This window comes from Typopeltis vanoorti, chromosome 18 (genome assembly GCF_054136105.1).
Source record: "Typopeltis vanoorti isolate ZY-2024b chromosome 18, IOZ_Tvanoo_1.0, whole genome shotgun sequence".
Lineage (NCBI taxonomy): Eukaryota > Metazoa > Arthropoda > Arachnida > Uropygi > Thelyphonidae > Typopeltis > Typopeltis vanoorti.
The window spans coordinates 68,289,090-68,303,015 of record NC_143566.1 but is presented as its reverse complement, the minus strand read 5'-3'; the positions used below and the strand labels follow the sequence as shown (position 1 = coordinate 68,303,015).

General features: G+C 34.8%; 1 protein-coding gene across 3 annotated transcripts in view; it reads right to left on the bottom strand.

Annotated features, from left to right (window-relative positions):
* The window catches only part of LOC150096745 (uncharacterized), a 178,141-nt gene that overhangs the window by 89,329 nt on the left and 74,886 nt on the right, over positions 1 to 13,926 (bottom strand). For all 3 annotated transcript variants that reach the window (XR_016549812.1, XM_090408294.1, XM_090408296.1), the window contains one exon: positions 7,687 to 7,739. Coding sequence is in view for 2 of the 3 variants with exons in the window: in XM_090408294.1 (XP_090264420.1) it covers positions 7,687 to 7,739 (53 nt within the window). In the remaining variant the exon portion in view is untranslated. The remainder of the gene's footprint in view (positions 1 to 7,686; positions 7,740 to 13,926) is intronic.

The following is a 13,926-nucleotide window of genomic DNA, read 5'->3' as shown; positions in this document are numbered from 1 at the left end:
TTGATACACTGATCCAAAGAATTTCAAATGTATTATTTTTAACTTTTAGGCCAATATGTCATCATAAGAGTACTGTAATCAATTTTGCAGCTTTGAACACTGATCCAGTAACACATAACTACTTTAAAACTAGCATTTCTCTAGTATAACGCTAATGTCTTCAGAGCTAATATACATACACTAACTGCTAAAACCATTAAGAAATAACAGGGCAATCATAATTATGCTGCAATGAAACAACTGCTCAAAACATACATATATATGCATGCCCCCCCCCCTTGGTAGTTTAACATTTCTACCATAATTATATACTTGGGAGACCTATGAAGTCCTGTGGAAATGCTATTTGCATCTATAGCTCTAGGCTGTCTACAGCAAGACCACTGAGTGTTTGATTCTAGTCACTGACTTTCTTTAACTAAGAAAGGAACTTTTTTTTGACTAAGCCTTTTCTAAACCTTTCTTTGACCTGATCTCAAGTTATTCCATCTATGGCATGGGCAAGCAGGTTTTTACTCCCCCCCCCCCAAAAAAATCAAGTTTTTAATTATGCAAATAAAAAAAAAAAAAAAAAAAATCAACTGTAGAAACCACACTATTTCAGACAATATATTGTGCTAGGGGCTATGAAATAGTGGCACCTGTCTTCATATACTCTTTTCACCAGATATAGTCCATTTAAAGTCACTGACAATTTGGGTCAGCTATCTCTGATTAGCTAAGAGTGGAGCCTAACTTCCCCTTAGTCTCCAAAAACAGATAGGGCTAAATGATCTAGATTTTCCCTTTGAAGAATAAAAGGCATTAGCAGATTATTTTATTATTATATACATGGTTCTGGTGATCAAGTTTATATGCTAATTGTTACTCATACTGGTATTTTTATGAAGATGACAACACATGATATAATAATTACAATAATTAATATTTTCTGTTTAACCAAAGTCAAATTGGCATCATAAGTGAACAATGCATGGGTAAAAGATACTTGTATAGTGCTTGTGTGCATGTAAGTGAAAACAAAGTGAAACAGCCTAGAGTCCTAAAGTGTGCCACCTAGTGGGTTTGAGTGATTGTGTTGATGACTCGAGGATGAGCATTTCCTCATATGTGAGGTAGTTTTATGCATCCAAATTTCCTGAGACTAACAGAGTTTCTAGCAAGGCAGATTTATAGAAGTCTTTCATATTTGTAAGATGTTTCAGCATGGTACAACAGACTGAAGTAGGGCACTTGGTAAACACCAGTCAAATCTAGGATTATAGCTAATCAGCATGTGAGTGCATAAGGGATGCAAATTTTTTGTGTGGTCTGAAGGTGGCAAGCAAATTGTAATTTTTAAGGTAAAGGACTGAATGATGCAGGCTATTTTACATAAACAATGAATGATAAAGCAGACGCTGCTCTACCTACACTTAGCAGAAGAGCTCTGTACAATACTGACACTACAATAGTGTCAATCTGGAAGAACAGCCTGGAAGATAGTGAGGAAATTTTTTGATCACATCTTGTAAGCTCCAAAACTAATTTCAAAAACTTCTGTGAATTCCAAACACACTTCTGGAATAGCTACATCAGAATGAGCAATATGTCAATTCTGAATGATGAAATATGACATACAGTTGGCTGCGTGATTAGAATATCCACTTTACAACCATGAGTCATGAGTTTTAATCTGTTGTGGGCATGGATGTTTTAGGTGGGAGATGAACTTCATCGTCTGGCATGAGACCACTTTCCTGCTTTTTGGAGGCCTGAAGTAGCTGAAAGTTCCATATTTGGTCTTTAGAGTAGGGTTCCAGACAAAAAATAAATTAAAATATAAAAAATATAAAAAAAGTATAAAAACTATCCTTAGCTCACCCACAGTGAAAAAGGTTTTGTGGGCAGGAGCCACATGACATCAAATCAAACAGATATACTGCAGATTCCTGTTTTTGCAATCTAATTGGTCTTGAAATATTATCATTAAATGAGCTATTATAAATCAAACCCTAATTTCTAATAGGCTCAGTGTCATGAACTTGGGTTACATTCCTACAAATACATTTTGAATTCTAATATATAATACTTTGTACATTCTTTAAGATGGTGCTTATCATAGAATGGGCAACTGAAACTTGAAGCTTTCATCAATTTTATTCTGTACTGAAAACTAAAAATTTCATGCTTCTCTTCTAATGCTTTCTGATTTTGCATTGTAGAGCAAGGCAAATTACAACAGTTCATTTTACATTTACATTTTTGTGCAAATACATTTTGAATTCTAATATATATATATATATATATATATATATATATATATATATATATATTATTATTATCATTCTTCAAGGTGGTGTTTACCTTAAAGAATTTATTGTGTCTGCAAAGTGATCTGGGCAGAGCAATTCAGAGGACCAGTTATTTTTAAAACACAAATATGTATACAATGTGTGTGTGTGTGCGTGTGTGTGTATATATATATTTACAATGAGTTGCCCTGGTGTTGCACCACCTTTAGACTTGAACTACGTTTCAGGTGCAAACTTAATTGTTTGCTTACTTGGGATTAGGAGTAAATAACCAAGTTTATAAAATTACTTGGTAACCCTAATACATTATTCCAAAGGTAAAATAACTTATTTACATCTATATCTCCTCCAGAGATTCTTATTTAAAATAAAAACACCTTGTAGCAACTTGTATAGTTAAAGTTGATAAGGCTCTGTATTACTAAAATCTTGGTATTTAGGGTCTAGCTACTCACTGAGGAGACCTCAAAAAAGGTTGAACTGGTCTGGGTAGTGATCCCCACCCCATAATATATTGCAGTATACATCTCTTAGTGAGATGTGCATTACATTATGGAAAATACTAAGAATAGTGATCAGAGCTTTACCCACCTTTACAATGAGTTGCCCTGGTGTTGCACCACCTTTACACTTGAACTACGTTTCAGGTGCAAACTTAATTGTTTGCTTACTTGGGATCAGGAGTAAATAACCAAGTTTATAAAATTACTTGGTAACACTAATACATTACTCCCAAGGTAAAAAACTTATTCACATATATATATACATATATTTAAAAAAAAAAAAAAAAAAAATATATATATATATATATATAAATACAAAATGTTATATTCAGGCAATAACAATCAAGGAAAAGAAAGAGTAGCCATAGTATTCAACACAAAATACAAGGCTAATCTTCTTGAATGGCAGGCAGTCTCAAGTAGAGTAATGTGGGCAAATATGAGAATGGGGAACTGGACAATGAGACTTATTTGTGCCTATGGTCCCACAGAAGGTTCTACTAAGGTAGAAGTGGAGGGATTTTTTGAGGCTTTAGAAAAAGCAACTGACACATTGAAAAAGGAAAAGTTGGTCCTTGTTGGGGATCTAAATAGTAGAGTAGGAAATGATTGTGAGACTAACAAAAATATTTTGGGAAAATTTGGAGAAAAGAGGAAAGCTAATAATAATGGCAAATATCTGTTGGATTTCTGCTCAGGACATGGACTGGTTATTACTAACACCATGTTCCAACATAAAAATGTGCACAAATTCACATGGAGAGAAGAGGCTAGGAATAAGAAAAGTCTCATTGACTATGTTATTGTTGATAGTGATGTTTTCTCCCTGGTGCAGGACACCAGAGTGTACAGAGGATTTGAAATTGGAAGTGATCACTATTTAGTCTTGAGCAGGATAAAATTGAATTTCATATTGAAAAGAATAACATGTAAGAAAGTTTTAAAGCGAATAAAAGTTGAGCAGCTCTCAGATGTAAACTGCAGACTAAAATACAGAAATATTATTGAAAAGAAAATGAAAGAGTTTGAGAACAGGAATCAAACCTTGGAGATTCAGTGGCAAACTCTGAAGGAAACATTGATTGATTCTGCCAGAGAGGCATGTGGTGAGGTTGTGTGCAAAGATAAAAAAATCAGAACTCCCTGGTGGACACAGGAAGTTAAAGAGGCAGTGAAGGAAAAGAAGAAAGCATATCAAAAGTTCCTGGCAAATAAGTCAGCTTTTACTCTTACAGAATACAGAGACAAATGTAAGAAAGCTAAACAGTGTGTAAAACTAGCTAAACAAAAGTCATGGGAGGACTTTGGCAAGAATATAGAAAATAAATATCAAGAAGGTGGCAAAATATTCTGGAGGTTGTTGAAGAAGCTTAGGAATGGAGGAAAGAGTGCTGTAAAAGGAATTAGAGATGATAAAGGTGAAATGAAAACAGGAGAAAAAGATATCCTTGAAGTATGGAGTAATTACTTTGAAAAACTGCTAAGTGAAACAAGCAGTGATGACAGCACAGTGATAAAAAACACTGACCAGGCATGCAGTCAGAATACATATCCATACTTGAAGTAGAAAAAGCCATCAAAGGCTTGAAATGTGGAAAGGCAGCAGGAGTAGATGATATTCGACCAGAAATGCTGAAGTATGGTGGTATAAGAGTCTTACAGTGGCTGCACTGCATAGTTCAGAAAGCCTGGACAGAGGGACGAATTCCCGATGATTGGAGTAGAGCTCTCATAGTACCCATATATAAAAAGGGAAATAAAACTGAATGTGAGAATTACAGAGGTATTTCCCTACTGAGTGTTCCTGGCAAGATCTATGCAAGTATACTTGAGAAACGATTGAGAAGAATTGTGGAAGAAAAGCTTGGTGAAGAACAAGCTGGATTCAGGCCAAATAGAGGCTGTCAGGATCAGATCTTCACTTTACGACAAATAGTCGAGAAAGCATGGGAATATAACAAAGATCTGTATTTAAGTTTTGTCGATTTGGAAAAGGCATATGACAAGGTGCCAAGAGAGAAGCTATTCAATACGCTGCAGTTATGTGGTGTCAATGGGGCATTATATCAAGCAATACTTAGTCTTTATTTGAGTTGTGAGTCAGCAGTTAGAATTGAAGGAAGTACAGGAAGATGGTTTAATGTTAAATCTGGTGTGAGACAAGGATGTACATTATCCCCTCTGTTATTCATTATCTATATGGATCACATTATGAAGGAATGTGGTATTAAACCTGATATCAAAATTAGAGATGTTAATGTCAGCTCTTTGCTTTATGCGGATGATGTTATACTTCTAAATAAATCCGCTATAAGTCTGCAAGATTCTCTGACTAAATTGAATAACTGTTGTAATAGATATGGTATGAAGGTCAGCAATAAAAAGACAAAGACAATGAAAATAGGCAGAATCATTGAAAATGTCAACTGTGTTGTGAATGGAGAACCTGTGGAACAAGTAAAACATTTCAGCTACTTAGGCACAATTTTTACTGAAGATGGTAAACTAAATATAGAAATAGACAACAGAATCAGCAAAGCTGGTATCGTGGGAAGTCAATTGAATAAATTCATATGGAATAAGAAAGAAATTAGTCGGAACACTAAATTAGCTGTATACAAGACTGTGTTCAAACCAATTTTAACTTATGGATCTGAGAGCTGGGTCAGAAGTAAAACACTTGACCAAAGACTAGAGACCGCAGATATGAGAGTCCTGAGAAAGATTAGAGGCGTGAACAGATGGCATCAATGGCAATATCATATTAGAAATGAGGATATTAGGAAGGAACTTGACATTGTCGGCATCCAGGAATGCATTAGCAGAGCTAATCTCAGATGGTATGGTCACTTAAATAGAATGGGAGAGGAAAGATTAGCAAAACAAGTGTTCTCTGCCAGGTTGGCAGGAAAACGACCCAGAGGAAGACCAAGATATAGGTGGATTGATACGGTACAAAGTGCCTTAGACGATAGAAATATAAGATCTGATAATGTTGGAGTCCTGACAAGTAACAGACTGATTTGGAGGAAAATTGTAGATAGGAAGTTAGTAATGATGTAATTTTTTCATGTAGTACTGTCATATCCTGTACACCCCTTGAGGGTACATGGCAGGAATTTGATGATGATGATGATGATGATATATATATATATATATATATATATATACATACATACATACATACACACAGGTAGCCCTTGTATAACACGGTACTTATACAATGTGGTTTCACTATAATGCGGTCTACAATTGTAGTAACCCTTGTTCAACGCGGTATTTATACAAACGCAGTTTCGATATAACGCGGTCTTTAACTTTCTTGCCTAACTTGGCAAGAAAGTTAGGAAGCTATTTTACGGATAATGACCCTAGAACAGAGGGCTTGAAAATTCACGAGACAATTGGATATTTGTTTAGCTCCATATTGCGGTCTACAAATTGCAGTAATCCTTTATCTTTTCATATATTTTTCACCGTGTGACTTAAAAATCAAATTTTATCTTCATTAAATTTGTGTCTGCCTGTATTGCGCATGTAGTTATAAGGGGAAATACGCTTTAGCACGCACGTACATCAATTGTTTACCATGTAAAGTGTTAATTATTGTTGAAAGTTGTCTTCATTTTCTGCCAGGAAAGCGCATTAAAAATCATAAGTGTGTTCATCTCAAGCTGAGCACTTTATTTACTGGTGAGTTACATACATAATTAATATGCAATGCTTTTTTATGTAAAAAAATTATTTCTATAGTAATGACCGCTTAGAGGGCTTTTGCGATATGGTGGAAAACAAAATTAGTGAACTAATTGATGAGGAAATGAATTTAAATTAGGACGAACTGGTACAATTAATAGATGACGTTGAACCAAATGGCAGGGAAAGTTCTGTAGAAGATTCTGATTGTGATGAATTCAGTTTAAAGAAATTAGCAGAAGGATTGGACTTGGCAAGAAAGTTAGGAAGCTATTTTACGGATAATGACCCTAGAACAGAGGGCTCCAGAAAATTCACGAGACAATTGGATATTTGTTTAGCTCCATATTATGAACTTAATAAAAAAATTGCAGCATAGTGGTAAGCAAGGTCTTATTACTGACTTCTTGATAATTAAACCAGCTGAAGTATGCAATGAGAATTATACAAATGAAATCATCACTTGAAATCCCAGAGATTTCAAGTGATGACGACTCCCTGCCATTCGTAAATAAAGAACATCTACAAAATGTTCGTTTTGAAGACAGTGATGAAGATTAAAATATGCACTTTATTATGTGCAATGAAGTTTACATACAATTTGTAATTTTATAAGTTTATACTATATATTTGTTTCATAGTTTATATGTTTTTTTAATTTACATGAATTACAAGAATTAAATAAAAATATATTTTTGTTGGGTATGTCATTGTTGTTTATATAATTAAAAAAAAAAAAAAAAAACCGATTTCAGAACCTAACCCTACTTTTTCTATGTAATCTGAGTCTCGCATAACGCGATTTATATAATGCGGCATTTCTATGGCACCTAACATTCGCGTTATACGAGGGTTACCTGTATATATTTATTAAAATTCATTCATACTAATTGAAAAGTTTTGTTCTCTAAGGTGTGGGCTGTGATCTCAGTCAGCCAACAACTATATTGCTTCTATGGTCCAGCATATCATATATTCATAGCAGAAAAATTTTACTGGTTGTAAAAGGAGCAGGTTATAATGTAAGCGGTCATAAAACGATGGTGTACTGTACATGTACTATAAGAGGAATATCATAAAAATATATGGATCAACTTTGATTGCTAAAATATCACTGAAAATAACAGACTATTTTGTGAATAGTAGCAAATTCTTTTATTTAAGAAAAACTATTATTTTACTAAGCAGCTTACCTGGGCAGATTATATTTAGGAGCAAAAGTAATATTCGGAACACCAAAGTATCTCTGAAAGAGGCAAATAAAACTATTTTGTGATTTATTTAATTTTAACTATAGCCTAGAAAGTAAACAATAGGTAATATTTATCTATTATATTTTTTATATTTTCATTATATTAATACAGTTTTCATAACTGATTTTCTTGGGTACTGACTTAGGTGTTATTTAGAAAAGAAGCTGGATAATGAGTGACACTATAGAAAGATCCAAAAATAAATAAATAAAAAGCAGTTATTTGCAAAATATTGTATAACGAAACAACGAAATTATTATTACTATTATTATTATTCTATGAGCACCTCCATGGAGTCTGAACACTCACTGAGGGAGACCCAAACTATCCACAAAATCTACCATACCTCTCTTTTAACCCTTTACCAAACCAAGCACTCACAACTGACTCTGGCAATCCATTTCACTCATTCACAACTCTCCAAGCAAAAAATCTTGTCCTCACACCCCCAGTAACCATATCTTTATTCAACTTCCAGGGATGACGCCTAGTTCTCGCCCTTCTAGCCAAGTGTTGAAACATTTCCCCTACATCAATCCTACAAAACTCTTTAAGCAACTTAAATATTTCTATCATATCCTCTCTTTTTCTCCTATCAACCAACTTCTACAATCCATACACTCTCAATCTATCCTCATAGGGAACATTCCACAAACAACTCACCATCTTGGTCACTTGCCTCTGAATCATCTCCACTGCTTCTTCGTCCCCAAGAAACCCAGGAGACCAGACCCAAGCACAATAATCCAGGTGTGGACTCATCAAGGCCTTATAAAGAGGAATAACAACTTCATTATCTCTACTTGTTAACGTGAAGAACACTTGTTAATGTGTTCTTCAATAGCTAAGTAATCTTAAGGGCTACCTTAGCAATATGTCCTCTAAGCTTTAACTATCTACCACAACTCCTAAATCTATAGCTTCACTTATTTCCTGAAGTACAGCACCATCAATGTCATACAAAGCTTGTAATCTATTGTCCCAAAATGCATAACTCTACATTTCTCCACATTAAACTGATATCCATTATCTTTTGCCCATACTGACAGCCTTTTTAAATCATCCTACAAGCTCTCCACATCGCTTGATTAACTATTACTCTACTTAATTTTGTATCATCAACAAACAACTGAATATGTCCTCTCAGGTTTTCTATATCATTTATGTACAAATTAAACAGCAATGGTCCCAGCACTGAACCTTGTGGCACACTACTAATCACCTGTTTTTGCCTCGATTCTGCCCATCCATATACAACTTTTTGATATCTGTCCAGCAGCCATCCTCTTATCTATATAACCAGTGTCATATCCATCCCCATTTGTTCTAATTTGTATAGAGTTCCATGCAGTATTTTGTCAAATGCATTTGCAAAATCCAGCAAAATCATTGTATAGACTATACTATATATACTATTACTCTATTATAAAAAAAGTTAGTAAATTACTAAGATATGACCAATCCTTCACAAAGACATGTTGACCCCCCATACGGTATCATGTTTTTATCCACCCATTCTTGAATTCTCTTTATGACCAATTTTTCCAGTACTTTTACCATGCCCTGAGATACTGATTGGTCTATAATTTGCTACTGCAGTCTTAGAACCAACCTTATGCAAGGTAATTATTTTCTCCTCTTTCCACTTGCTCTGAACTGTACCAGAGTGCTGAGACTTAAATTAAACAGCTTAGTCAAAGATATTGCCAGTGCCCTTGCACATTCCTGCAAAACCCAAGCTGATATCCCATCTGATCCTACAGCTGTATTTACATTGAGATTCTGCAATTCTGCAAAAACCTCCAATTCATTCACCTCTGTTCCCACATTAGATCTGTCATATATGTTAAAGTAGTAACCTCAATAGGATCATACACCTTGCAAATTGGTCACTTGGTAACTCAACTATTTTATCTACTTCTGTCGCCTCGTTACCATCATCACTCATTATGATTCATCTTCCATGGTCATTCTTCCTCTTACTTGACATGTAACAAAACTTTTTTTTTTTTTTTTTTTCAAATCTTTGATCTGCTCAAAGGAAATCTTTGAGCAGATCAAAGATTTCCTTTGGCCTGCTCAGCTAGCTTCTTGTAATCTGATTTTGCCTTCCTTGCCATTTTGGTCATCTTTTCATGAGCTTGCTGGTCACCTTTTTTTTTATATACTTTCCACAGCATTTTCTTCTTATGCAGCTCATGATTAATGATAAGGAAGTGGAATTTATACACCTACTAAGAGATAACTACTTGAAGTAGCATGTGATGGATGGGACTAGGGATGTGAGAGTACTCATCCATCTAACTCCTACCTGATGAACCCTCCTTACCTTATGCATACAATTTAATACTGCTTTCTCTAGATCCTTGTTCTTCAACGTGTGGTCCATGGAAATTTCCTGGCGGCTCACCAAAAATTTCTTCATCTCTCAGAAACAATGCTCCAGCCACGTATATCAAATTTTCTAACCTCTAAGCAGCAGCAGATGTCGCACTAGCTAAAAATTGTAATTTCATAACATTGGATTTAATAAATAAAATACTATCTACTTTGGTTTATGTTTTTGTCTTAGCTGGTCCGAGAAATATTTCTCCTATTTTCCCCGGTCCACAGGTGTAAAAAAGGTTAAAGAACTCTGCTCTAGATGACCCTTAACTGCAGTGTTTTATGCTATGGCATATATTTAAGCTTCTAAGCTTATCATAATCACCTGTCTTGTAGTTCCACATATACTCTTTCTTGACAGAATATTCCTCATGTTTTAGAATCTTCCAAGTCAAGATTGCATGGTCACTTTCACTAATCGAAGGCAGTGGGACAGCTCTTCTGATCCTATGACCAGGTCCAATACTCACATCCCTGGTAACATCCATCTCTTAGTAATTATCTCTTAGGTGCACAAATTCCTTTTCCTTCCTGTCATGTGATCTTTCTTCTTTCCAGTCTATATTTCCATAGTCGAATCCCCCCCCCCATAATAATCACTTAACCTGTACTCATTGTACTAATTTGGCGATGCATGTCTTCCAGATCATCCACGGAACTTCCTGGCTTATAGCAACAACCAACTGTATATTTTGTCTTAACTGGTTAATCTCACACCACTGTTTATCACTGGCTCTGCAAGATAAAGACAATAAAAAAGAATTCTGTTGTTATATTGCAAAGAAGAGAAAGAATGGATGAATGTAAAAAAATAGCCACTGAATGCAGATGGTGTGTATGGCAGGGCAGAAGAGCTTGTTCAATTAATATGTACCTATTTTGCAATGGGATGTTGTGCCTAGGTTGTCTGAATTCAACCTAGGCACAATGGTACTTCTAAACGGAATAAAACTTACAGCATGATTTGAATAGGCTGGAATTTTGTACATGTGAATATTAACTTTGTATCATTAACTGCTGTGTGTACCTATTTTGCAATGGGATGTCTGAATTCAAACTAGGCACAATGGTACTTCTAAACGGAATAGAACTTACAGCATGATTTCAATAGGCTGGAATTTTGTACATGTGAATATTAACTTTGTATCATTAACTGCTGTGTTGATATTAGTAGCATAATCAGAGAGGTAGTTATGATGAAAGGATGCCTTGACCGAAGTTTCTTCAGTGGAATCCAGATCCAGGAAGATAACTAAGGTTGATTAATGTAGAAATCATATTTGTGACCTTATTATTAAAAATACTCTGGATCAGAGATAGTAGAAAGTTTTTTTTTCACTTAGTTGCAAAAGTAAATCATAACTGACAAGAAATTATATTCTTGTTTATCCAAGTGTAAGCTAACAAAAGTTTACACAAAATATATACTTCTGAAAGGAAGTGTACTTTGCATTACAAGACGCAAAGGCTACTGATATGAAGTAAACAGCCTCCAAAAAAAGTAGCCTAATTATGAAAATACTTCATATGCAAACTTTGTTTGCTTACACTTGGATAAAGGATTAAACAAAAATATAATTTCTTATCAAGTATAATGACCATATTTTTTGATAGATAATGCACACTCCCAACATTTTCATCGCTCTTTTGATGTATAGATAATGTGCATGTGCCAATTAGCAGTAGAGTTAGGAAGTACAGACAGAGGACGGAAGAATTTTTTAAAAGCACGTGCGTTGCTAGTAGCAGTGGTCGATATTTTTAATTCCAAATTTTACAAGTTTCACATTATTGGGGAGCATTGTGACATTACGACTACAATTGAAAGGTAGGTGTACACTTTTTGTATTTTATGAAGTTACATTATTCCGTACATCCTGCTTTAAAATATTTTATAAAGTAAATCATTATTTGTTTATATTTTGTTATTACATCTGAATTACCCATGGAAGACAGAAGTACTTCTCGGAGAAAATCTTACGCAGCGCAATTCAAGCCTGAAGTGGTAGAAGTAGCAAAGGAAAAAGGGAATCGTGTAGCTGGTAGATTGTTCAGTGTTGGAGAAAGTAGTGTTCGTGAATGGCGAAAGGCTGAAACAGTCTTGAAATGTTTACATACGAGGAAACGTGCTATGAGGTTTAGAAGGTTCTTGTGGCCAACCATAGGAAAAAAACTGTTTGATTGGGTTGCTAGTGAAAGAGGCTAAAGGTACGAGAATATCTACTGTCCGTGTGTTGCAGGAATCTAAAAGAATTGCGCAAAACGATAATATAAAGGATTTCAAGGCCTACCCATCCTGGATTTTTGGATTTATGAAGAGAAACAATTTAACTGTGTGCTCCTCCACTAGTGTTGGACAAAATTGCCATGCGACTGGGAAGTGAAAGTAGCTAAATTTCGTTTGTTTCTGAGAGAAAACTTGTGTGGGGTTGATGCTTGTCACTTTGGGAATATGGATGAGGTTCCTGTAAGTTTTGACATGCCTAGTTCTAGGACTGTGAATCTGAAGGAAGCAAAAGAGGTTTCAGTTGCTACAACAGGGCACAAAAGATCTAACTTTACTGTGGTTCTCTGTGTAACTGCAGAGTGTTCCAAACTGCCACACATTTTTAACACAATTTTTAACGGAATTGATTCTTTCAATATTGAGTCTGATGAAGAATTTTTTGGATTTGAATAGTGTAATGTTCAATAAATATTAAGTAACACTTCTACCTTAGTGTTGTTATTACATTTGATTTATCTCTCATACCTTTCAAATGTATACCGCACATGTTCATTTTTAACGAATTTAGACTTTTTTGTATAGATAACGCGCGCATTATCTATTGAAAAATACGGTAATTTGTAGCCAACTTTCTGCAACCTAGTGTATCAGCTGCTGGTAACAATGAAATGTATTGCCAAATCAATCTGATGGTGCTAAATCAGTAATCATGGATGACTTTAATTAGTTATGAAATCTCATAAGAAGAATGAAGCTGAATGTCTTGAGATGTTATGAGATAATCTTTATAAACTGAATAAGTAAGGATCTTGAAAAATTATCAAATGACATAACCAACACCAGAACAGTGGTAGAAAAAGAGCCATAGAATCCTGAAATGTGGAAATATTATCTGGAATAGATAATATTTGACCAGAAATGTCCAAATATGGAAGTATAAAAGTCATTGGCTGCATGACATAATTCAGGCAGAAGACCAGGTCAGAAGGCCGAATTCCAGATGACTAATGCGGTGCTCTCATAGTACCCATCTATAAAAAGGGAAATGAGATCAAATTGAAAATTGTAAAGGAATTGCTTTATAGAGTGCCCAGGTAAGATTTGTGGAATCATACCTGAGAAAAGGCTAGGAAAAACTGTGAAAGAGAGAGTCGAGAGGAGCAAAAGGCATTCAGCCATATAGAACTTATGATCAAATTTTCACTCTTAAGACAAACATTTGAGAAATCACAGGAATATAACCAGGATCTGTATCTAATGTAGATCTGGAAGAGATATATGACAAGGTGCAAAGAGAAAAGCTGTTCATAACACTACACTCATATGGTGTAAATGGGACATTATATCGAGTAACAGTCTATATTTAAGTTATAAGTCTGCAGTTAAAACAAAAATGGTTTTAACTGCAGAAGATGGTACAGAAGATGGTTTGATGTAAATGGTATACAACATGGATGCAACAATTCCCAACTCTTATTCATCATCCAGACGGATCATTATGAAAGGACATGACATTAAATCTGATATCAAAACTGGAGATGTTAATCTCCACTCTACTTTAATGCAGG